The sequence below is a fragment of the Kwoniella dejecticola genome, chromosome 9 (genome assembly GCF_000512565.2).
Source record: "Kwoniella dejecticola CBS 10117 chromosome 9, complete sequence".
Taxonomy (NCBI): Eukaryota; Fungi; Basidiomycota; class Tremellomycetes; order Tremellales; family Cryptococcaceae; genus Kwoniella; species Kwoniella dejecticola.
The window spans coordinates 349,408-372,857 of NC_089309.1; the positions used below are offsets into that span (position 1 = coordinate 349,408).

The 23,450-nt window shown below is 49.1% G+C and overlaps 9 protein-coding genes across 9 annotated transcripts; 5 read left to right on the top strand and 4 right to left on the bottom strand.

Moving 5' to 3' along the window:
* Positions 1-639: 639 nt before the first annotated feature.
* Positions 640-4,422, top strand: I303_107084 (uncharacterized protein; the record flags this gene model as incomplete). The annotated part of the gene is made up of 11 exons (XM_065969502.1): positions 640-1,008; positions 1,076-1,189; positions 1,246-2,067; positions 2,124-2,517; positions 2,576-2,686; positions 2,754-3,062; positions 3,124-3,214; positions 3,279-3,397; positions 3,459-3,660; positions 3,724-3,856; positions 3,934-4,422. 11 exons carry the CDS (start codon positions 640-642, stop codon positions 4,420-4,422), a joined length of 3,153 nt encoding a protein of 1,050 aa, XP_065825574.1.
* Positions 4,423-4,839: 417 nt separating this feature from the next.
* Positions 4,840-6,354, top strand: I303_107085 (uncharacterized protein; the record flags this gene model as incomplete). Its single annotated transcript, XM_065969503.1, has 4 exons — positions 4,840-5,522; positions 5,620-5,715; positions 5,784-5,851; positions 5,915-6,354. The coding sequence occupies 4 exons, from the start codon at positions 4,840-4,842 to the stop codon at positions 6,352-6,354; spliced, it is 1,287 nt and encodes a 428-aa protein (XP_065825575.1).
* A 496-nt stretch (positions 6,355-6,850) lies between these two features.
* I303_107086 (uncharacterized protein) lies at positions 6,851-9,131 on the top strand (the record flags this gene model as incomplete). The annotated part of the gene is made up of 4 exons (XM_018409768.1): positions 6,851-6,964; positions 7,033-8,091; positions 8,151-8,744; positions 8,805-9,131. The coding sequence occupies 4 exons, from the start codon at positions 6,851-6,853 to the stop codon at positions 9,129-9,131; spliced, it is 2,094 nt and encodes a 697-aa protein (XP_018260771.1).
* A 236-nt stretch (positions 9,132-9,367) lies between these two features.
* I303_107087 (uncharacterized protein) lies at positions 9,368-10,973 on the bottom strand (the record flags this gene model as incomplete). Its single annotated transcript, XM_018409769.1, has 6 exons — positions 9,368-9,701; positions 9,767-10,048; positions 10,102-10,278; positions 10,338-10,442; positions 10,495-10,596; positions 10,654-10,973. The coding sequence occupies 6 exons, from the start codon at positions 10,971-10,973 to the stop codon at positions 9,368-9,370; spliced, it is 1,320 nt and encodes a 439-aa protein (XP_018260772.1).
* Positions 10,974-12,724: 1,751 nt separating this feature from the next.
* Positions 12,725-14,681, top strand: I303_107088 (uncharacterized protein; the record flags this gene model as incomplete). The annotated part of the gene is made up of 7 exons (XM_018409770.1): positions 12,725-12,948; positions 13,013-13,185; positions 13,255-13,352; positions 13,478-13,660; positions 13,720-13,956; positions 14,024-14,086; positions 14,148-14,681. 7 exons carry the CDS (start codon positions 12,725-12,727, stop codon positions 14,679-14,681), a joined length of 1,512 nt encoding a protein of 503 aa, XP_018260773.1.
* Positions 14,682-15,416: 735 nt separating this feature from the next.
* On the top strand, positions 15,417-17,188 carry I303_107089 (uncharacterized protein; the record flags this gene model as incomplete). The annotated part of the gene is made up of 6 exons (XM_065969504.1): positions 15,417-15,611; positions 15,701-16,220; positions 16,273-16,523; positions 16,598-16,696; positions 16,790-16,996; positions 17,066-17,188. 6 exons carry the CDS (start codon positions 15,417-15,419, stop codon positions 17,186-17,188), a joined length of 1,395 nt encoding a protein of 464 aa, XP_065825576.1.
* Positions 17,189-17,540: 352 nt separating this feature from the next.
* I303_107090 (uncharacterized protein) lies at positions 17,541-18,622 on the bottom strand (the record flags this gene model as incomplete). Its single annotated transcript, XM_018409772.1, has 5 exons — positions 17,541-17,649; positions 17,714-17,989; positions 18,064-18,273; positions 18,350-18,470; positions 18,538-18,622. 5 exons carry the CDS (start codon positions 18,620-18,622, stop codon positions 17,541-17,543), a joined length of 801 nt encoding a protein of 266 aa, XP_018260775.1.
* A 502-nt stretch (positions 18,623-19,124) lies between these two features.
* Positions 19,125-20,303, bottom strand: I303_107091 (uncharacterized protein; the record flags this gene model as incomplete). The annotated part of the gene is made up of 5 exons (XM_018409773.1): positions 19,125-19,245; positions 19,311-19,646; positions 19,744-19,956; positions 20,026-20,146; positions 20,213-20,303. The coding sequence occupies 5 exons, from the start codon at positions 20,301-20,303 to the stop codon at positions 19,125-19,127; spliced, it is 882 nt and encodes a 293-aa protein (XP_018260776.1).
* A 541-nt stretch (positions 20,304-20,844) lies between these two features.
* I303_107092 (uncharacterized protein) lies at positions 20,845-23,404 on the bottom strand (the record flags this gene model as incomplete). The annotated part of the gene is made up of 7 exons (XM_018409774.1): positions 20,845-21,790; positions 21,867-22,208; positions 22,269-22,535; positions 22,601-22,660; positions 22,731-23,155; positions 23,209-23,243; positions 23,311-23,404. 7 exons carry the CDS (start codon positions 23,402-23,404, stop codon positions 20,845-20,847), a joined length of 2,169 nt encoding a protein of 722 aa, XP_018260777.1.
* Positions 23,405-23,450: the final 46 nt, after the last annotated feature.

The following is a 23,450-nucleotide window of genomic DNA, read 5'->3' on the forward strand; positions in this document are numbered from 1 at the left end:
CCTTACGTAAGATACACAGGTCGAGGGCAACGCTAAGAGACCGATCGCAGACGTGTTGATATGCATACAGATTCTGATCATTCAGCAGACGAGCTGGTCCATAGCTACTGGATGAGTGCATAGATCTCGGGGATCATGCGGAAGATAATCCAAAGGAGGGGCATGAATGGGAAAGGAAGAAGGATCGGCACCAGGTGACACACATGCAGAAAAATCCAATTGAACTTGCTTTTATTTGTTTGTCTGTTACTAGACCGAGCAATTTGGCCCCGCGCCGAACTCCCATGACTCTCACTCCGTACTGTCAACTTCTCGGTCTACTACTGATGTGTCAAGAATGAAAAATTACTTTGAGGACTTTTCATTGACCAGCACCAGTCACTGCTCATCGATCGCTTGAGACACCATATAGATTCCTCTCAACCGGTCGCCTTGTACACCGGAATTATCACACATAAAGCTTCCCAATTCACCTCAATATCGCGGATTACACTTCGAATGATGAACAATCGCCTGCGCGAATACATATGACCTTCGCATCACTTGCACCCAGTTTCATCTCGGCTCAACGTACCAGCACTCTGATCGAGCTCGGAAATCTCCCTAAATTCAGACGAGGGTAGATATCGTCGCTTTCCCATGGCCGATAATCATTTTACCGGTCTCACTCAGAGCAGTCAAAACCGGTCAGAGTCAAATGGTCAAAACAATAACAACAACAACATCACTCATCCACCGTCAAGACTATCACCTCCACCAGGAACAGACATTGTCAAGCTTCTAGTGCAGCGGTCAGCCGTACTGCATGATAGTTCTGCCCATCCGGGTGGACAAAATAACAATATGAGCTTAGCTGGGAACGGAATACCGCAGACCCAGCCGGGCACAAGTGGAATAGGCAGTTCCTCGACAGCTGCAGCAGGACCGTCGAATACCACTACGACTGATGGTAAGAAGAAAAAGGACGACAAAGACGGGAATGTACCCAAACGAGGATATCGTGCTTGTGTAAGCATTCCTTTTTGTTCTGTTTTACGTGTGCTTGTAGCTTTGCTTATCACCGAAATGGCGATAGGTGCACTGTCGACTACGGAAGGCTCGATGTGATCTAGGGGATGTGAACGCGCCTTCTGAACCCCCATGTTCAAGATGTAGGAGAGAGCAGAGGGATTGCGTATTCCTTCCAAGTGTGAGACGATACTCAGAGTTATTCTGGTATTATTGGGGCTAACCTTTTCAACGCAGAAACGAAGACGCAAAGGGTCAGCGGCGGCTGAAGGTGGACCAGGCGATACTTCAGTAGACACAACGCATCCTCAGGCAGAAGTTTACCCTGCTCACGGCCCATCATCGACACCGTCCACATCTACGGCGAGCCAAAACAACCCTGCTTCGGTGCAGTCAATCACACAATCGCCATTCGAGACCAAAGTAAATCCCATTGATTGGAACATCCAATCATTCCCGCAAATCGTACAACCTGTTCAGCCAGATGATCGCACCAAAGCGATATATCACCAGCCGTCCCAGTGGTCGGATATCCATATCAACAATAATAATCAATCCTCGGTCGGACCAAGTACGCATGGCATCACCAACAACTCCAATGCTCAGATGTTACCGCCTGGCGCACATACTTCGGTGACTCCCCAAAATAACCCGGATACGACCACGCCAGGTTCTTTGGGTGAATCATCGGTCACTTCTGGCCACTCTCCTGGGCACCGCTCGAAGAAGCGCCGGACAGTGGAGCCGGACGGGACGCGCAAGATCGTTAATGCGAGTTTGTCAAACGAGATGGACGCCCTGGAAATCTTAGCCAATGCAGCTACTGATGAAAATGGCGACAATGACCTCAGTTTGGGTGGTAGCAAGAGCAAACATCATGGACACGGCCATTCTCGTTCAATGAATGGCGAGAATAAACGAGTCTCGTGGGATATCTCCGAGGAGACTTCTCCAGTGCGAAAATTGGGGGAGTTCCACCTGATCAAGAGTGGAATCCTGGATGAGAACACACTGCAAGAGCTGGTAACAATCTATTTCAGAGATCATCATCCTTCTTTGGTCAGTATCGTTTTAGATCTATGGGTGATCATTGCATACTGACATATCGATTGTAGCCCGTGTTTCAGACCGCACGGATACCGCGCACTCGAGATCAACTGTTGGACCTAGCACACAAGGACTCTTTCCTCCTGACTTGCATAGTCGCGGTCGCATCACGTCATCCGGTGGACCCAAAATATCGCGATATACACGATAAGACTTGGCCAATCTTGCGAGAAATCATGGCGGACTATTCCTTTGCTGGTTTGCCGGGCAGTGTCGGATTCGTAGAAGGTGTTTTGCTTTTGGCTGAACATCTGCCTCGAGAGAAAGCTACACCACCCAAACCTGCTAGTCTCGATATGTTAGCTGGACCGGGCACCGAAGCTGCGGGAGAGCATGGAACGGATAACAGGCGGAGTTGGAGCTTGACGGGTCTAGCGATCCGAGCGGCGTACCTTCTAGGCTGTAAGTCGGTACCACGAATGCACGTGGGTGTCCTTGCTAATCATCGTGACCGGTCTAGTGGATCAAATCGCCCTGGAAATCAACGAGGATGAACGGACGCCCGATGTTGAAAGAGCAAGAAGCGTCTGGACGTGGTGTTATTTGTACGACCGAACAATAGATGAGTTCCGTTCTGTAAATCTGCATTGAAGTCAGTATTGGCTAACATCTGATTCTGTTTATACGTCTTCGAACAGGTCTAGCTTTCTGGTCTAGGGGTCCCTCGTTATGCTTCGTTGGGTATTCCCATATCTCACAAACGGGAGAAGCGGCAGCGAGAATGAACTTCCCTTTACAACTTTCACCTGGATCGGAATCCGAAAACAACGATGGCGATCCTTCTTCGTCAACTTCGCATGACGATTCCGCTTCCCTCATGCAAGCGCTGGTGGAGTTGACACAGATTATGACCAATGCGCACGATATACTGTATCCTAGTAAAAGTAGGACAGCCGTATTAGTCAGACAGGGAGAATATTTCCTTTTCTTAGATCATTTCAGGCGAGGTAGGTAATCCCCTTTGCGAGATTATTCATATTTGTATGATTGATGTTTCGCCTTGGATAGCCTTGGACAGCTATAGGACAATATGGAAGCCAAAGAAATGGTCAAATCAGACTTTGCAAGAATTGAGCTGGATGACCTATCAATTTGTCAGGTGAGCATCCAATGCGCTTTTTCAAAGGGAAAGCTCAAGACGAGGTCGCTGAACTGGTTTATAGGCTATACATTTCATCTTTTGGCTATTCCGCTCATGTTAAGCGAGCTCAATGGCGTGCTGAAGCGGAAGCCCAAGCTGGGCGTGACGGAGCTCGACAGCCTGTTCAGCTCTTTCCCAGAGGTAAACTTACTCTATGCGGACGAAAGACATCTTAGCTTATTTGAAAATTCCTGCTTTTTAGGATCCGCTACTTCACCAGATGCGATCTATATTTACGAATCAATCGGCTCTGCCAACGAGATCATGGCCATAGCTTTGCGACTCTCTCAAATGGGCTCATTGCGCTATCTACCTTCAAGATACCTTATCAACATCTCGTATGCAGCGGTATTTGCGCTGAAGAGTAGCTATTCCGGTGCAGTGACGGGAAAGGATGTGACTAGGTAAGCTAGATCATTGGGTAATGTATTGGTTCGAAGGCGCGCATGCTGACACCTGTCGCTCAGAATACGGGAGCTGGTCGACCATGTTTGTGCAGCGTTGGTTCTTGCTTGTCCGGAGAAGGATCATCCTGCCAACAAATATGGTCAGATGCTAAGGATGCTCTCGAAGAAGCTGGAACAACTGTCTGATGCTTCTGTAAGTCATAAGTCTCCACTTCATCTCAGATTGTAAGATCGTGATACAATGCTGACTTTTGGTCGCTGTGTATCTAGGCCGTACCATCTCGATTCCCTTCACCGGAACCAACTTCTTCCACTCCACTACCGACGAACTCGCACACTTATTCGGAACCAACACCTTTGCCGTGGACATTACCAGCGGAAACTATGGACACCCAGCCAATGCCCTTCCAATTCCCGCCTTTCGAATTCAATCTTCTCCCTTCTCAGAATACAAACAACCAGAATACTAATTCGACAACTCCGACATATCAACCGTCCAACTCGGCAGCTGCAATCCCAATACCACCTATACCGTCTGGTGACTACGTGGCCAATCTAGGCTTAGGTCTAGGTGCAGCAAGTGCGAACATCCCGAGAAACTCTATTGATGATATCCTTGGAGTTGGGGGACCTCAGGGGCAAAACCAGAATCAGAATCCGGAAAACTTGTTTGATTTCGATACGAATTTCGACTTTGACCTTAAGGGTTTCTGGGATGATTTCACCCTTGGAGAAGGGAGTGGGTTCCCGTTCAGGTGAAAATCAAGTATGATGTGCAATATGCATCATCGTGCATGTCCATGATGTTCAAATTGCTTTGTAAATCCCCTTTGTCTGTCCTGGAAGTGACTGATGATGCCTTTCTGAGCATAACTATTCCTTTCATGGTCACACGACATACTGGAAAGGAGAATTTCCCAAACAAAGGACGTGATACTAAACCACTAACCTGGGTAGGAGAACAAAGAGATAGACCACAGTCTCAAGTGAGATCTGGGTATTACCTATTCAATCGATTTCGCACACTTCCGCGCTCTACGTAAATCACCACCTACAGTAGCGTCATTCCCGATAGACCGAGCTCAAATTGCTACGACCTGCGGTCCGGACACTGTGTATCAAGCGGTAATGAGCACACTATCCCCTGGCATCCAAGTGAACAATCATCCCTTCATCATGGCTGAGAATCTGGAGGAAAGCCGATCGTCAGTTTCGAGTCCTGGTGCAAAGCGACCGAGTATCCTGCCCAGAAGAGATAGTCTGCCTCCGCCGCTTCGATCCAGATCAGATTCCTCCACTTCATACACCTCATTCGAGTCGGCAAAGTCGCTCAACGATCACAAGGTATATGAAGCCACAGCGGACAATTCCATCGTCCCCCTTGTCTCAAGCCTGCCTAGTGATGCAGTGCCGCCCACAGAGGCGGAAATGGACGATAGTGATCGGACGGGAGAAGGGGTATTCGATATACTTAAAGATGAGGAAATCGCCAAGCTGAACACCCTATCTAGACTCGAAGGCAATCATCGAATCACTTCTAAACATGGTCTCAAGCACCTGGATCTTGATTTAGCAGAAACATCAAATATGGTCAATCATGAGACGACTGATAGACAGATACCGAAAACACCTAGAACACCCAAGAGATTCATACAAGATCACATCACGATTAAAACTCCTAGATTACCCGTTCCACTCACAGCTGCTCGGATACCTATACCGGTCCCTATACCTACTCATGTCAATTTACCTACGCCTGTCATGCCGGTAATACATCTTCTTTTGATCGTCGCTCATCTGATATTGAGCGCATTGATCCCGTTTTTGCTGTTTAAGAATTTCATCCAGCCCTTAGTTTTGTGAGTGCAAAGTGACCTATTCCACTCGTTCTTATCAGTGGGTTTATGGACAGCAAGAGCTAGTTGATTTGGATGCTAAATGCTGATTGGGACGAAGATGGATCATAACGACTGTGACAGTGGTCCTTCAATGCGTATACCTCCTTCCTGGTATAGTCTTAGAAGCTATCGGTCTTCTAAGACGTCGACCCATGTGAGTGTTTCCCTTTGAGATCTATATCGCTGCGACTGGTTGACTGATTGGCAATTTTTTCAATCGAGACACACTGCATGGCTTCAGTCCGGTCTGCATATAGTGATCATGGTCTTATCCCTTATACCGCATGGTGGCAAGTTCGATCATCTCACATCAGCATACTATCAGTGGTCCGCTGATCGGTTGATCAAATCAGCTACAGTGTTCTTACTGATCGTCAGCGACCAAATCCCTGAATGCCCTTCAGCGCTCATCTACAGACCACCGGCTCTCCCAAATTTCGAATCGCATCTGAGGTGGTCGACCTGCAAGCAATTACCCAAGGTCACCCTGGTAGCTTTGGTGAATGTGATCATTGTCAGTGTAGAGATCATCGTTGCGGGTATGGCAGTAACGATAGATTATAGGATACAGAGGCAAGAGGAAAGACGGCATTCAGTCGATGTGCTTGAGGAGATAGCCAAAGCGAGAAAGAGAAGAAGAAGAAAGACTTGGTGGAAGGATGATCCGAATGATGAGATCTACCACAAGATGCGCAGGAGAAGATGGACAGCGGGTACGGGCAAGTTACTGTGGGATATCGAGGGGTATATACATAGAAAGAAGGCGAAGGAGAGTGAGGAGAAAGCAGTGTGACGCAGAAGACCGTGATATCAGGGAGACTTTTTCCCATAAATCTATCAGCCTGTATCCCCACCTCCACTTAAGCGGTTCTCTTCCTCCCGAGATGTCAACTTCTTATTGTTCTTCCAGTGACCTCAGATTCACTTGTTTCGAAAGCATCAACGAAGGCGCAGGATTTGCAGACTCAAGATGACCTCACCATCTTCATGAGGTTTTTCGCATCACCCAGGCTAGCCTCATTGTGCGGCTCAAGGCTGACGGATCGAATATGCTGGCCCAATGTGCACCGCGTTGATCTTGTGAAGCGGTCCTTCCCGTCCATCATCGCTTATAGGCCGCCTGGCAGCATCGAAGGCCGTGCGTATATGTCGAGAAAGGCTACCAAGCCTAAGGCGAAGAGCAAGGCCAAGAATCGACATCACCTGCACTGGGTCTCAAACTTTCTTTTCTATCCGAAGATCTCCCACCTTTGCCCACTATCAGCGATGAAAATTTGGCCGCTGCAGCGATGGATCATTCGAGTGCAGAATTCCATATTTTAGAGCTTTTAGGGGATCGTCTATTTGAGGTGGCCGCCGTCAAATCATTATGGGAGAGTTGTAGTACCGTCAAAACTCTTGATGTAAGCGAGATCTACTCCACCTGATCACCGGTCACACGGAAGATTCGCTAACAAGGGCAATCTTGTAGAAAGGCAGACAGAAGCTTACAACGAATGAGGCGTTCGCTCAGATCGCTAAGGCTTACAAGCTGCAAGTGAAGTTGACAGAGGCGTCACTCCCATCGATGGGCTCTGATACCAAGACGATGGCCGATGCGCTAGAGGCGAGGATGGCTGCTGCTTACCTGGATGCTTGCCGAAGGGGAGCCGAGAGAGAGGTGCTATCTTGGGGCGCGGAGCTCCTGAACGTTGATAGGTGGAAAGGTATGAGGCATTGTGTGCAGCAGTCTGAAGAAGCCAATAAAAAACCCTCACGCTATCCGATACATTCCGAAGAAGACATATGGGCAGCTACTCATATCGACTCCTTAACGGAGCTTGCAAGGCAGAAGGAGGAATCCGACAGGCGTGCATCGCAGTCCTCGCTACTAGTACGCAGGAATCCAAATCGAAGGGGGATTTTGGAAAGGATTTTCGGCCTCATCCCTTTATCGAGATCAGCAGAAAACGCAAAGGAGAACAGCCCTCCACCGACAGTATCGGAATCAAAGCAGTCGACATGCGATCCCATCAACGTATCCACACAAGACATTTTCGCGGCCCTTGCAGCACTTGAAAAGCGGATGGATGCGTTGGACACGCTTCTCAGTCAATCAATGTCATCACCTTCTCAGTGCATGTCAGTCACCCACGCGAGAACAAACTCGCATCTTGCGGCCGTCGGATTATCGAAGTCTTCCGAGTTCTGTCACTACGAAGCATCGGATGAATCCGACAGGACATTGGGTGTGTCGATCCCAAAGCGGCGCAAGGATTTCAGTCCTGAGCCGTCAGGCGGAAAGGAGTCGGACACCAATCGGGAACCCTCGGACGCAGAGATGCGAACTGTTTGGGAGACGGCGAGCATGCGATTCCGCTCAGATAGACTGCCGCCTTTATATCGGATGTCAGCTGTAATTCCCGACGACACGCTCGTCGAAGCAATAAGGCGGACGGATAAGGCAGACAGGGTCAACTCGTATTTACGACTGTACAACGCGTTGATCACTATTCTGAGTAAACATTCGGCAAATCGCATTGCACTGGAAGTGAGTAGCCCCTCAGGCTGGGTCGAGATACAAGCTGAGCGATGTCAATCACATTCTAGGTCGCAGGGAAGCATCTGCTGGCAAATAAGACCATATCGCATCTTGCTTTTCATTACAAGCTTCTTGAAGGATCGAATCATGTGCTCGAACAGTGGGAGTATGCCAGGTTCTTCCGCGGCTATCTGTCCCTTCTTCTAGCTCGCACGGAAGGTACATCAGCTGCAGACGAGGTCAACAAGTGGATGGAGAGCGTCTTCAATACCGTTGTTTGGCCGAATCTGGAAGGGGTCATCCAAAGCGCTGAGGGCAACATGAAATCTACAATTCCTGAAAAGGTCACGCCTAAGGCCTCGATTCCGGACAACTTGATAGAACAGGGGGTAGCCCCTTCGACGTCTTCCATGGAGGGGACTCTTGTTCAGCACGTCGACTCAGCCATCGATCATACAACGAACGAGCAGGATGGGTCTTTCAGGCTGATTGATCCTAAATTACTGCCTCCACTGCTCACCGATCCGTACATCAGCCCCGAAGTAATTTATCGGGCGCTCCAACCAGAGTTGGGGCACCTCGTCCGTCACGATATGTCAGTGCTCGCGAGAGCCATCACATCGTGTGTCAAAGCCAATGACATTGGGGGCTCTGTTCTGTCGGTAAGTAATAACCTTCCTCTTCGATGGCACTCGCGACTGACGATATTGGACCTGTGTCAGCATGTGATTGGCCACAAAACTGGTAGAACGGCGCAACAGCAAGTGGTATATAGCCGAGCTTTCCTAGCTTTGATAGGCTTAGCCAGTCAGCAAATACACAGACAAGAGGTTCGCTCGTGGCTATCCGCGCTCGTGTCCCATGACGTATGGCCACAGATGGTTAAACTGGCGGGACAATTTGAGCAGAGTAAATGGCTTGAGATTTCAGGCCACAGAATTGAATCTGATCCTCACGCGGAGCTGTCTGACTCTAAGACGACAATCCTCACGCCCACGCCAGAGCAGTCCGAATGTATACCCTCTTATAACAATGCCGCGACATTCTGAAAGAAGCGGCTGTCATGACGACCCCAAAACATTATGTGTCAGATCATTCGACAACAAAACATTGTCGAGTACCGACCGGCACCGATAGACTCCATAGCTGGTTTATAATAGAAATCTTAAAACACTCCTTTCCGTCTGTGTATCATCAAATATTGTACATCTAGATCAAATGCATATTGTCATACATAAGACGACGCGAACGCTTCTTGTGATACAATCGAAAGAGTAGGCAAGAACTACCATTCTCTGATCATACCATCGTCACCCCGGAATAAGGGGTTGATCCATGGTTCCAACTTTTCAGCCTCAGCAGCTTCCTTTCGGATCAGCTCTTCGTTCAACTCGATACCGAGACCTGGTGTCGTCAGGAGTCCGACGGAACCACCTTCGACCTTGAAGACATCTGGGTTGGTCATATATGTGAAAAGGTCGAATCCACCAGTGTTGTAGTGCATCTTCCATGACATCTCACAGACGACGAAGTTGGGCGTCGAGAAGCCGACATGCAGGGAAGCGGCGAAGGCAAGGGGACCGAGGGGACAGTGAGGAGCGACACCAATATCATACGCCCTGTCAGACAATCAATTATCAGCTTTGCCGTTCATGTCTGTGAAGTTCATTGGACTGTCACTCACTCAGCCATGATAGCGATTTTCTTGGTTTCTGAGATACCACCGGCATGCGCAATATCCGGCTGGATGATATCGATGCATCCAGCTTCGAAGTATGGTCGACAGTCGAGTCTGGTGAACAATCGTTCACCAAGGGCGATAGGGATCGTGGTCTTGTTGTACAAGTCTTTCAACTCGTTTACGTGACCTGGAAGCAGGGGTTCTTCGATGAAGAGAGGTCGGTGGGGCTCGAGAGCAGCAGCAAGCTGCTTGGCCATTCCTTTGTGTACACGACCATGGAAATCACTATGCCGTTAGACATCAGCTGAGCTCCTGCTAGACCGACCAAGACTACCCACAGTCCAGCATCGATACCAATCGACTTGACTTGCGCTAATCGTTGAACGGTATCGTCAAGAGCATGAGGCGAATCCAACCATCCAATAGATTCCGTAGCGTTCATCTTGACTCGGGTGAAACCTTGAGCTTTTCGGACTTTGGCTTGCTCCAACACGTCAGAGGGTCGATCACCACCGCTGAAGCATGGCCATCAGCTCTGGTACCTACACCGGATCTTTTGATGGCAAGTACTCACACCCAGCCGTAAACATCACATCGCTCTCTGATCTTTCCACCTAATAATTCCCAAACAGGTACACCGAGGACTTTACCCTTAATATCCCAAAGAGCGATGTCCACACTATAAGAAGACGATAAGCGGATGCACTGTGAGCTTGACCAAGCCCACTTACCCTGACATAGCAGACATGAGGACTTCACCACCTCGGTAGAATCGGTGTCTATACAGATATGTGTAGATCTCCTCGATGTTCATGGCGTCCCAGCCGATCAATCTATACAGCCCGTTCTCATCAGCTGCTATCGAGAGGAAGTAACGGCTCGTGACTCACCGTCTGGAGATATCCCTCAAACTACCTTGCACCGCTTCGGTGTGACCTTCGAGAGTACCTTCACCCCAACCGACGACTCCGCCTTCGGTTTCTACTCGAACAAATAGCCATCTCGGCCTCACATAGAAGTTCTCGATAGACTTGATCTTGGTAGATCCAGCTTTCGATGCACTGGCATGAGGCTGGACGGCAAGATGTTGCTGTATACCTTTGTGGTACTTGGCAGCGAGATCAGAAGGGGGAAGGTAGGTAGCTTGTTGAGTGGAGATGTCGGTAGCAACCGTGGAGGTGCCGAGCTGTTGAGGTTGATTGGCAGACATTGTGGACTTGGTGGAGAACCTGACGGAAGGTGGCTACTTGGGAGGTGCGCGAGAAGACTTGAGTATAGTATGATGTGAAGGTGAGTATGAGCCCATGCATTCAGCTATAAGTGACTGGTGAAGATTCAGTAAGTCCAGTCCAAAAATGAGGTCGGGCCGGTTCCGACGCAATACGTCACCGGTATCTGACGGCAAAAGTCCGTTTCCTTCACCACGTATGCGAGAAGCGGCGGATGGATTCACCAGGGGTCAAGCAGCATAGCAAGCAGCATATGTATATGAAGCAGCCTCAAGGGTATACATATGCTGCTTGCTATGCAGCAATGCTGCTTCATTCGCCCGAAATGACCATGAAAATGCTTCGACGTAAGAGAGCTCTACGCGCGTAGATATCCATATGAAATCCTGAGTAAGAAAGCCGAAATTCTGACATTCTCGTTTCATCGAGGACGCTTGACACAGCACTTGAGATTCGATCTTTTCTTGTCTTCTCTCTGAGACATCAACCATAGTCGATGCTGAGAATTTCTTTTTTTGTTCGCCAAATCCGGATCACAGCGATCTGCACACAGACGAAACCAAAAAGCAGCGATGTCCCTTTGAAACATATGTCCGCTTGTCAACAATTTGTCTACCCTTCCTATATCCGTTTCAGGTATCCACTATATCCATTCCGCTTTTCCCACTTTGCGTTGCGAAATGGGGCTGCACTACATGTATATAATGTTCGCGTCCAACAGCTTCTTCAGAGCGAATTTCATGTTTATTCATTGCTCAACCATGTAGACCAATAATGACCATCGACTCAATGATCGCCGTTCATCAAGACACTTTTCCTGCATAGCGCTGTGCGGGTCACCGTCCACACCGACCAGGCATCTTTCGCTCTTTCACGCTGATATGAGAGCCCTCACCATTTCGGCAGACAGAGAACGCAGTGTGCGGGCCATGCGCTGGTAATTCATGTGGGTGACGACTGCGTCGCGACTCAGAAAGATGTCACCGCTGGCTCGGACCCATCATCTCCTGCCCACCCCCTTCATTCCTCAACACGTTACCTGTATGCTGAGCGCGTTGTTCATTCACGAATCTGACAATACCGCTACTTACCGACCCATCACGTAATCCAGGACATCGACTTGGCAAAGACGCACGCTCTGCGGTTAGCTATTTACAGTAATTTTTGCTATGTCAGCAACCTCCATAGCAACCGTTTTACGGAGGAAGTAGGGATGAAAATCGATCGGCTTTTACGGTTTACGACACCGCTTACTCAATTATCGGCTCAGTCGATTACCAGTCCGGCGGAACAGCTGTACTCGTGAACCAAATGGTCCGCGATGGCCGAAGTGTTCCTGGTGTCTTTTTTCTTTATTTATCCTGGCTCAGGAGATCCTGGTCTCTTGAGCGCAGGATGTGCTTCGTGCGCGAACGTCACCGCAAGATCGCTCCTTCCGGATATTTGTGAATGTGCTTTTCATGGGAAAGAGAGTTTTCAACACGGTGCGATCTGGAATTTGTGTACCGATTTACGTGAATACACGCCCCGACAGGCCCCGTGGTTACCCTATCGTTGAGCGGGGATCCAAGGTAATTCAAGGATCAAATCACAAAAGACTGAAAAGTGTTAGCCGTTGACACGACGGCCCCCAGCTACCTGATCGACGTATATAAGGGGCGCCAGAATGGCTGATTCCAATTGCCCCTCCTACACAAATCACCATCCATCCAATAATTGAAGATTTAGAAATATGGCAGCCCAACACGAAGATAGAGCTTCCATCAAGGAGCTCGAGAAGCACCACGAAGATGTTGCAGCGCCTTACCTTGGTGACAACATTGATCGACATCTCGCTGTGCAAGTGCCAGAATCCCTGCAAGGCTTGAGCGACGAGGAGCTCGACAGAATCGACAAAGCCGCCACCCGAAAAGTCGATATCTTACTCATGCCTACCTTGGTAGCATTGTATATCCTGTAAGTCTGACGCGTACGAGCCATATTGTACGCGTATGTTGCTGACACCTCATGCCCCTTGTAGCAACTACTTGGACAGACAAAACATCTCTTCAGCTAAAATCGCCGGTATCAACAAGGATCTCGGGTTGACCACTACCGATTATAACACTGCCGTGTCCGTTTTATTCGCTGGTTATGTGTCCCTTCAGGTACCATCTAACATGCTGGCGTCCAAGATTGCCTACCCTGGTATCTGTGAGTGTTCTCCTGCTGAAATGGGGGTGTTGTCTGGTGTAAAATGCTGATTCCTCTGCTTGTTTACAGACATCTGTATCATGTGCGCTGTTTGGGGTGTCATTTCCGCTTGTACTGGCGCGGTGCACTCATTTGCGGGACTCGCCGTTTGCCGAACTTTCCTGGGCGTAAGTCGCTATCTCTTCACCATATTGAACCCAAACCTCCATCGTCTTGTTTCCTGCCTATCTCCATCACTCCGATGCATAGAAACCTCAATTTTGGCCAAGGCAAATGCTGACACTCCCAAAAGTTCGCTGAGGCGGCGTTCTTCCCTGGTGCTGTATACCTTGTATCCACTTTTTACACAAAACGATCGATGGCTTTGAGAACGGCTATCTTGTACTCTGGGTCTCAAATTGGTAATGCTTTCGGCGGTTTGTTCGCCCTTGCTATCCTGGAGCTCGATGGAGCGCATGGTTTGGAAGGCTGGAGAGTGAGTGAAGCCAGACTCAAGCGTCCCGACGCGATAGGCTAACCATTCTACCCTTGTAGTGGCTCTTCATCGTGGAGGGTATTCTGACCGTCGGTCTCGCCGCAATATTCGCTACCTTCATTCCCAACAAGCCCCAAACTATCCGATGGTTGACTCCTCAGGAGAAAGACAGACTCCAGTACCGATTGGAGGTCGACCGAGGATCTAAGGATGCTACCGACGAAGTCTCGGTCGGTGCCGCTTTCAAGATGGCTGTGACCGACCCCAAGACCTGGTTGTTGTGTGGTTGTCTTCAAGTGAGCCTCTCCAGCATTACAGAGTCCCGGTAGCGTCAGTGCTGATAATCATTCCGAAAAAAAAAAGATGAACTATATCGCCGCTTCCGTCACAAACTTCTTCCCTGTCGTTGTGAACACCCTTGGTTTCGTGAGTGAAACTTTACCGCTCGTGTGTTTAGGATGAAGTCGCTGACGTATCGCGCTCTCAGAACCGAACGATCACTCTTGCTATCACATGCCCACCTTACATCCTCTGTTGTATCGCTGTTGTTGTCAACGGTTGGCACTCCGATAAGAAGAACGAGCGAGCTCTGCACATCATATGCCCATTCATCTTCACTGTTATCGGTAACGTCATTGCCGTCGCTACCACCAGTGTACCTGCCCGATACTTCGCTATGTGCATCCTGCCATCTTCGTTCTACTCGGCCTCGATTGTCATTCTCTCTTGGATCTCCTCATCAGTGACTGGTCCAGCGGTCAAGCGAGCGATTGTGTACGCGGTCATCAATGCTCTGTGCAACACACCCAACATCTGGACTTCTTACCTCTACTTCAACGCGCCTAAATACACCGCTGCCTTCGGTGTCGATCTCGCTGCTGCCGTTGGAACTATCTTGTTCGCCGCCTGTACTTACTTGTACCTCAAGAGGCAGAATGCTAGACTTGAGAGAGGTGAGGATACCGGTAAACACGGTCCTTCGGCGGTCCAGATTGAAGCTGGGTTCAGATACCAACTTTAAGGAGTCGTCTGAACGACATCACTTTCAATAACAACGGCAACAATAGGCATGGGTCAAGGTTCTACGGATGTTATAACTTCTAGTATATTGTTTATAGTCAGTCGCATAGACGGTCTCTGGTGAGACATACGGATGCATCAAGCGTTTTCATCGCGTGAACCCTGTTTCGCGTGACCTCTGTCCATACCGGCTGAACGGTCATGCTGAGCTTGGACAACAATCGGAAGATTTAGTTGTATTGTGAAACGATATATATATTCTTCCGGAGCATGAGTTTTTACTCCCAATTGCATTCCGGTAACAGAGAACGCCCTTGCTCGCGCGCCAAGATGAAATGAATTGCTTGGAGTAAGCTTAATTAGCCTGACACATCAAGTCGAAGGCACCGTTGATCCTGGCCCTGGGCCTAAGGGCGTTCGCCAAGGACAATCAGAGGAGTTGAGATCAGACAATCATCCAACCGCTCGCCAAGCAAAACACAAAGGAGATAGCAAACCAAATGAAAGGGTCTACAAGTGTGATTGACCGCGCCGAGCAAGGCTTAAGCACAGTATCCCTCGACAATGATCGAAGTAGCTTGTATGCTTAGAATATACGTGAGTCCCAGTACCTGGGCTCACCAAGACCCAAGTCATGACAATTTTTCTCTGCATTCGATATAAACAAACCTGTGAATCTCTATCGTGAAAGCCCTATTTACAAGGAAAGCGCCTGGCGCTGAAAGAACCATCGACTATGAGAGCCAATCTTTTAGTGAACACTGTCTTTACTCTTCTGCCTCTTATTTCGACCGCGTCTGCCGCTCATTCGCCAATGAGGAACAGGCATGAAGCTGCTCCCAAGGAATTCCAACGGGCTCTTCCATCGGCATCTGACCTGGAAAAAGCGGCTTCTTCTCTCTTGAATCCCACCCAGACAGACCAGACACAAGTACGGCTCCTTCTTCCGCATCTACTGCTACAGCGACGTATACACCCGATGAAAGTCTTAGTTTCGCGTACCCTAAACGGAATTTCAAGATCAATTCAAGACCGTACAAACTCCTTACCAAGGCCTTACCGAAGATTCTCAAGAACGCAAATTCCATCTCGATCCACTCATGGGAATTAGGATGTTTCACCGAGACTCTGTTAGAAGTCTACAACCCAGGACTTACACCTTTCGAGTGGCAACAGAGATCTTGTGCATTGTTAGAGTTCAACGATATTCCGTGGAACGTTCTGAAGATTGCAGAAAAGTCTTTGGTAGCTTACGATTGGACAGGCTCACCTTCAGACCTGGATGCGTGTGATGGTAAACTAGAAGACTATTTAGACAATTCGAAATCGCCTGTACCACATGTGACTGGCGGGAGGGCTCTAATCAATGGAGACGGGGCTCTAGGTGATCCAGTATCCTTGGTGCCTGCCGTTTGGATTTTGGCTCAATTCGCTAAGAATCGTTTGGTCCACCTCGGCTTGGAGATGAAGCAGGGTGAGGATTACGCTTGGGCAGTTGGCAATCAGCTTGATTATCTCCTGAATGGCCCGACTCAAATTGGTGAGCGATTTCTACAATTCAGATCACGAATCGGCACTGAGATCACGATTAGGTATCATATCTCAGAGGGAAGATCATTGGGAACTTTGGGCGGACATGATGTACATGATCCCACCTTCTCTCACATACATGGGTCTCTCCCTGTCAGACGAGGTCTACTTGCAAACGGGCCTGGAGCAATGGAGTCTCGAAAGTCAGACTCTGCTTGATCCATCGGTCAATATATACAACCACATAACAGGCTGGGACATGAGACTATGGGCTACAGGAAATGGATGGGGTGTGTATGGTGCTATTCGCAACGTAAGTGCGCATAGATTGCCTCAGTCCACGGGTGATGAGCGGGATCTCCGGTGCTGACTAGAGAGCGAGATCAGTTGTACGCTGCAAGAGCTTTGAGCCACGACTCGGCATACGTCAAGGAGGCGGAAGATACCCTGCTCAAGGTGTTCACTGGATTATTCAGCCAACTCGACGTGAGTGACGTAGCAATTTCTCACTTCATGCGGTGAAGTCTCGGAAGCCGCCGAGGAGTCAATCATGTATTGACGAAAAGATCGTGTGTCCAGGATCAGAAGCTGTTACCCAACTATATGAAACAAGACAACGCTACTTTAGCCGTTGGCGACACAGCAGGAACCGCATTGACAGTTGCAGCCTATTACCGATTTATCACCCTCTGCCCCGACAAGGCTCATTCGAAGTTAACCAAGCTGGCGGAAAACGCCTTCGACGCTGTCGTCGGTAAGATCGACAACGACGGATGGGTCACACATGTGAGTGTATACTGTGTTGAGAATGCGAATTTTTGCAGCAGATGCTGACGGGAAAGATTGCTTGGGTAGGCCGTAGACCCGATGGGCACTTATGGCTGGGTAGTATATCCCAACGACCTTAGCATGCACTCGCCCGAAGCTCAAGCTTTCGCTGCCAAGATGTGGAAAGCTAGAACAGAAGCCGGTATCTAAACGATTGGACATTCCCAAAGTACCAAAGCGACCTCTAGGGTACATTTGTGTGCTTGATTCAACTCTCCTGCTGTAGCTATATTTTCTTTTCGAACATCATGTGCTGGCTTCAACTCAGGGACAATATTCACTCTTGCATTTTCATGAGATGTCATGCATAATCACCTATACCCTCTTGCATCATAGAGACTGTAATGCGGGCTCAACAAATCTGATGGCTATACTCCGAAGTAGGGTGGGGATCATTTGATTAGTCGAGACACATGTTCGAATCGAAAATCATGTCTAAGTATCGAAAAAAAGGTACACAAAGAATGGAGTGGATTGAGAGCCGTATCATCATCCTCCAAAATCACTGGAAAACCCTGGCCAGCCACCATGAAGCAAGAGCGAGCAGTGCGAGCTGACCTTCGATCCCAGCAACAAGTCTGATAGCTGAGCTTGACGGTCCAGTGGCAGCGCTGAGAAGGATTCTGTCAGTTGCACTCGACCTACATGTACAGCTTCTTGTACATCGAAACTCACGCGCTGGCCTGTGTCTCATTCCCAGAGCTTGACATGCTAGTAGATACGGATTCTGTGACAGAACTACCAAGCAAAATCGTTGTGGTGGGACTAACGCTTGGGGCGGTAGTGACGCTGAAAGCAGCGATACTTGAAGTGTTTACTTGCGGTAAAGTAGCTGTTGCGTTGACAGCACCAGTGGATTTTGTGGGAAAAGCTGAGCCTGTCGAGGTGGCGTTGACACCGGAAGGATCGGAGGGAGTGATGCTGATTTCGGGCAATTCATTGCACGAGATACTGTCGAAAGCAAGTGCGTCAGAATTTAGTTCGGTCTGTCCAGACTCTGCTATTGGTAGTGTCTCTAAACTCACGCTGATCCAGTAAAGGAAGCGAAATCGACATCTAGCCAGATAGGGTTCTTGGTGAAATTGAACTTGTTGGTGTTCCAGATAGTCAATTGATGTTTCCCCCATTCTAGACCGCCTGAGGAGTACAAAACCGCCTGAATTTGCTCTTTCTTCGAAAATCCATCCGCGAATACCGGTTCCTGATTATCGATCGAAACAGCGTAAAGACCGTGGCTACAGCATGGTCTCGTCAGCTGAGATCCGTGGTGCAAGGATTACTTGGTTGGCTTTGGGAAGAATGGAGACTCACTTGTCCCGCTTAGCACCGTAGATGCTTATATCCTGACCTTCCCAGCAGATTCTGCTCCAAGCGAGATGCACCGTAGTAGTATGGAAAGTCGCCTCATGATACTGGGGAGTCCAAGGGTCCTCTTTTGGACGATCGCTTCGCGCTTAGCGCATACATGGGATCAAAGATACGTACGTTGGACAACTCACTAGTATGATCCACTCCCCAAGTGTCCCCTCCAAATTGGAACAAGTCGGAGGCATCATCAAGATTGCTTTGCTGGCTATCGGACATGGCGACGACAAAAAGAGCGTGATGAAGTTGGGATTATATCGAGTGTAAATAATGGTCTAAACTGGGTAGTTACTAGTTGTTGTCACAAGTCCACTGCTCGCAGAGGTATATAAATCCATGCATGCATGCACGAGACACTGCGTAGAGTCGGTCGACCATCTCATCCACCATCGTGCCTTTCCGGTCTCGATCATCAAAACGCCAAAAGCAGATCAAAGCGCCACTCACGGGCCTCTTGACGCGTAACGTTCAAGTCGATTGGATTGGTAGATCACAAAGTACACATGTCCATAGCGTCGTCTTGTTGTTTCAGATACCCGTTCGTGTGTTATACAACCAAGAACGCAATTTGCACGGGGTACTATGAAGCAGAACGCTCGCACACATATCCATCAATAGCAGAAGATGAAAAAACCTGTTATTTATTATTGAAGTTTTATGTAGATTTGCTCACAGAGCATGAATTTCCAGAATACCAAATGAGAAAACGTGTGTGCAGGGTTTAGCAAAGCCACCTGGCTAAAAAGGCACCGATCAACCCGTACAGAGCGATGTGTGTCTCTGTGCCTGCGTGGAAGGGGTCTGCGATACTTGATGAATTCGTCGCGCTAGCGGATGATCCCCTGCAAGTTATAGCATTTGTCAGCCCTTCTGTGGATGTGAGTGTTTTCGAGGCGATCGAACTTACCCGAACGTGGACGTGGAATTATCGATGGTAGCGGAACTCATCATGATAGTCGTAGTTGGGCTTATATGACTCAACGAAGATGAATTCGTAAAGTGAGGTACACTTCCATTCGATGCCGAGGGTGCGTGAGTAAGACTGGCCGTAGCGTTGCCAGGCATGGCTGAGGTAGAGTTGGAAGTTGTATTTCCAGAATGTACAGTCGAGTTACCGGACAATGTGCTATTATCGGATGTCGTAGCATTCGCGTTTGAGCTCGACATATGGGTGATAGCCGATGCGGGGATGACTGTTTCTGTAGGTTTGACAGTTATCTCAGGAAGATCTTTGCAGTCAATTCTACGCATTGCAGGGCAATCAAATGTCAACGAGCTAATCTTGATCTCCGGGGTTTTGGCTTCTTCGGGTCAAAGCAGGAAGCGGCTGAGAAACTCACGGCCACCCATCGATCTCAGCATAGTCAATATCGAACCAGACATTATCCTTTTTCGTCATATTCGTCTTTGGCATATTCGTCAGGACGATCTGGTGGTTTCCCCATTCCAGCTGTTCAGTCTCGTATAACGATGCTGGGATTTGTGCCTTCTCGCTGTACCCGCTGAGCCATACCGGGTCGCCATTGTCTACGGATACAGTGTAGAGTGCGTGGCTATAAGACATTCGTCAAAGTTCAGCTGACAGTCTCCTAGAAGCAAGCGTTTAATTGTGCGCTGCTCACTTCTTTCTCTTGCCGCCCAAAATCTGGGCTTTGGTTCCCGTCCAACACAGTCTAGCATACGCTCCATGCACAGTGGTACTTTCGAACGTGCCCTGATAATACTGACTAACTAGCGGATCATCTGTCATACGACCAAAATCATCAGCAGCAGCTTGCTTATGCAGTGGACAGGCTTTGTCCCACTCACCGGTGTGGTTTGTACCCCACGTATCTCCCATATACTGCCAATTCACATCGCAATCGTCTAAAGTCGTATGTGGAGGGTCGTCATTGGACATTCCGATGGTCTTGTTATGCGCTATTCGGGGTGAGAATGGGTTATTGGCAAGATAGATGGATGAGATGCGGAAGGCGAAACATCATCCATTCAAGAGGATTACATATACAGCAGAATGGCTCAAGCTGTCAGTCGATCGAGTTCAGGTTTCTTCCAATTGCGATGTTCTGCGCCAGGGATCAAACACAATCAGTAGATAATTAGCTGTCAACCCTTTGCTCAAACATCCTTTCTCGAATGGATTATGGTCCTTTATGAAGATCCAGACTTGTGCGACGCCATTTGCTATTCCTTTGGTCATCGATAGGAGGGCATGCTGAAAGAGTGGAGAGTTTGCGCAGGAGCAGATCGCTTGATGCTCTGCAAAGGAACAAAGGGATTTTCCAGCTTTGAAAATTCGAGAGAGGTTGTTTGTGTGTCCACTTGATCTGAAACTGATTCCCACGCTTTGCATCGCCAAGTCAGTACAGCTGCTCACTCTAATGAAGACCCGATTTGTCCAGTAATGCATGCATGCATGCAGCCAGCCATCTATTCTATCCCTAGTTCAGATCAATTTCATCCATTCCTTCCCCTTCATCTTCATCCACGGGAGGGACAGGCGAGTTCGCTCCGGTTCCTGGATTGGAGGACACAGGCGTGACACCCGATGCAGATGCCTTCTTCTTCTTGTTTTTCTTTTTCTTGTTCTTACTGGACACAGCACCGCCTTCGGTTTGGGGTCCAGATGCGGCAGGGGTATTGCCGTTCTCTGCGTGACTGGCATTTACCTGTTCTAGAGGTTTACTACCCAAAGCGGAAGCTTCCACGGCCACAGCCTTTTCTGGGACAGCTTTGTCTTCCACCCTTTCGATCTGAGGCTCCTCGGAAGCCTTGATGACAGGACTTTCGACCTTCTCTAGATTGACATCAGGTGCGGGGACCGGCTCACTGACCGGTTCAGGGGTCTTAGCAATAGCAGTTTCAAAGTTGGCAATCGCTTCATCGATCGTTGTGGCTCTGGTGGCTTCTGCATGACTCTCTGGAGAAATTGATTTATCGATGATAGGTGGTGGTCCAGATGCTGATTTTCCTGGTAACTCAGTTGGCTCTTCGACCATCGCTGGAGCATGATCAGACGCTTTGTCCGATTGCTTCTCCTGCGCAGGATCGGGTGACGTCGGAAGCGCTTCTTGCTGCGAGGAGGTAGGCTGGGCGGGAGATGGCAAGGATGCAGAATCTGTAGATTTCGGTTCTGGTATGGCGTCGACCACTGGCCCGGCGGAGACCGGATCCACGGTAGCTGACAAGGGTGCCGGAGAGGCTTCAGCTTCGATGATTGCCGGTTGCGACGGGATTGTGGTATCCTTCGTAGGTAGCTCTTGTATCGAAGGGACAGCAGGAGCTGTAGCTCTTCTCGATGGAGAGGATGAGCGACGGTAGTTCCCTTCTGTAGGTGATTGAGCTGGAGAATTGGATGCACTGCTAGAAAGCGGGAATTTGAAACCCCTGTTGAACGTGCGGCAAAAGCATTATGTCAGTCTGAGTCGCTCCGTACTCGCGATCGTGTCAACAGCGGACGTACCGGTCAAGCTTCCCATCAGCCTCAGGTTTTGGACTCCTCGGTCTACCTCCAACGTCTACATCAAGACTCATCTCTCTACTCCTTCTACCCTCCATCGAGCCATTTCTAGATACACTGGGTCTGTTGGATGAGGCATGCATGCTCATCCGAGCTATAGTCTCTGGGCTAGGAGACCTACGTATCTCCTCTGGATTCTCGTGATGGGGACTGGTAGGAGATGACGAAGTAAAGGGAAGTGACGATCGCTTTTGTGGGGATGGTCGTCGGAAAGGAGCGGGGTCTGAGGTTGTTGTCTGAGCTTGCGGTAATGAAGGCAGCAGATAATTTGAAATCGGCACCTGTCTGTATTGGGTGTCGTTGACTGTCAGCTTACGCCTCAAATCCATATGAAAGCAGACTCACTTCCGCTCGGCAGCTACTGCCAATAGCCACCCAGGTCCAACTACAGGTAAATTCATTCGGGCAGCTTCTTGATATTCAGGATCTATCTGGCCACCTCTACCGGAATCATCCCCTCCCACTATCGGGGTGGTGCAGACGAAATGAGTTGTATCAAGTGCGACAGTGGGTGATTCGCGCGCACCGATCTGGCGAAGTCCCTCCCGAAGCTGATCAAGGAGTTGGGGTGGGTGTATCGGTCCAAAGTGGATGAGGAGACCAGTCAAGTTGCTAATCATGCATTGTCAGCGGTGAGCCTGGTTTGAAACGCATCGTTCCCAGACCAGTGGACTCACTCCATGGTATGCGTGCGTACTCTGATGAGATTCGAGGGATATGTTCCAGCTGTTGTTTTCCTTATTGTGCGATTCAAACATCAGTCGCGAAATTCTGCCCTGGATCACCTACATGTCAGAGCCGACTCACAAGACCAGCTGGAAAGTGTATTCTTCGCCAGACTGGAGTCCTCCAGTCTTCCATTCCCTCTTCTCCTTCTTGCCTTGACCGAAGTCACCCCCTACTCGACCCCATCTTTGACCATTTCGATACATCTCCACCCCTCTCCAATTCGCGGACCCGATCTCAAGCTTCTCCCATTCCACACAGACTGATGTCTGGGTAACATTCCTCAGTTTCAAAACAGGTTTCGATGGAGCCGTAGAGAATGCCGAGAGTATATCGGACTGAAGGTTGTGGAAAGATTGCTGAGCTGCTAATTCGGCTCCCACATCTCTTGACACTGTGATCGTCAATATAGAGCCCGGGCCGAGCGGTGGTGCTCCGGGAGACGGGGTTGGAAGTAACAAGGAAGGGAACTCCAGCAGATGGGCGTTCGGTCCCAGTAATATAGCCTATACGTATGTCAGCTGTGCCTATCCCATGATGCGATGATAGGTGAACTGACCATCCCAGCATCTAGCTTTCCCAAGGTGAATGTGACTGCGCATTTGGGTATCATCAGCTTCATAGTTGCCAGACAGAGTACATTGTGCAGAGCTAGGCTTACACTTCTCCATCTTGCTTTTCGATGCATGCTTCGGAGGTCCACGCTGCAAGGGATGTTGGCTTGAAGGTCCAGCAGGCGAAGACGGGCTCGACATGATTGTCCGCTCCTCAAGACTTCGTCAAAACAAATGGCGGCGAGAC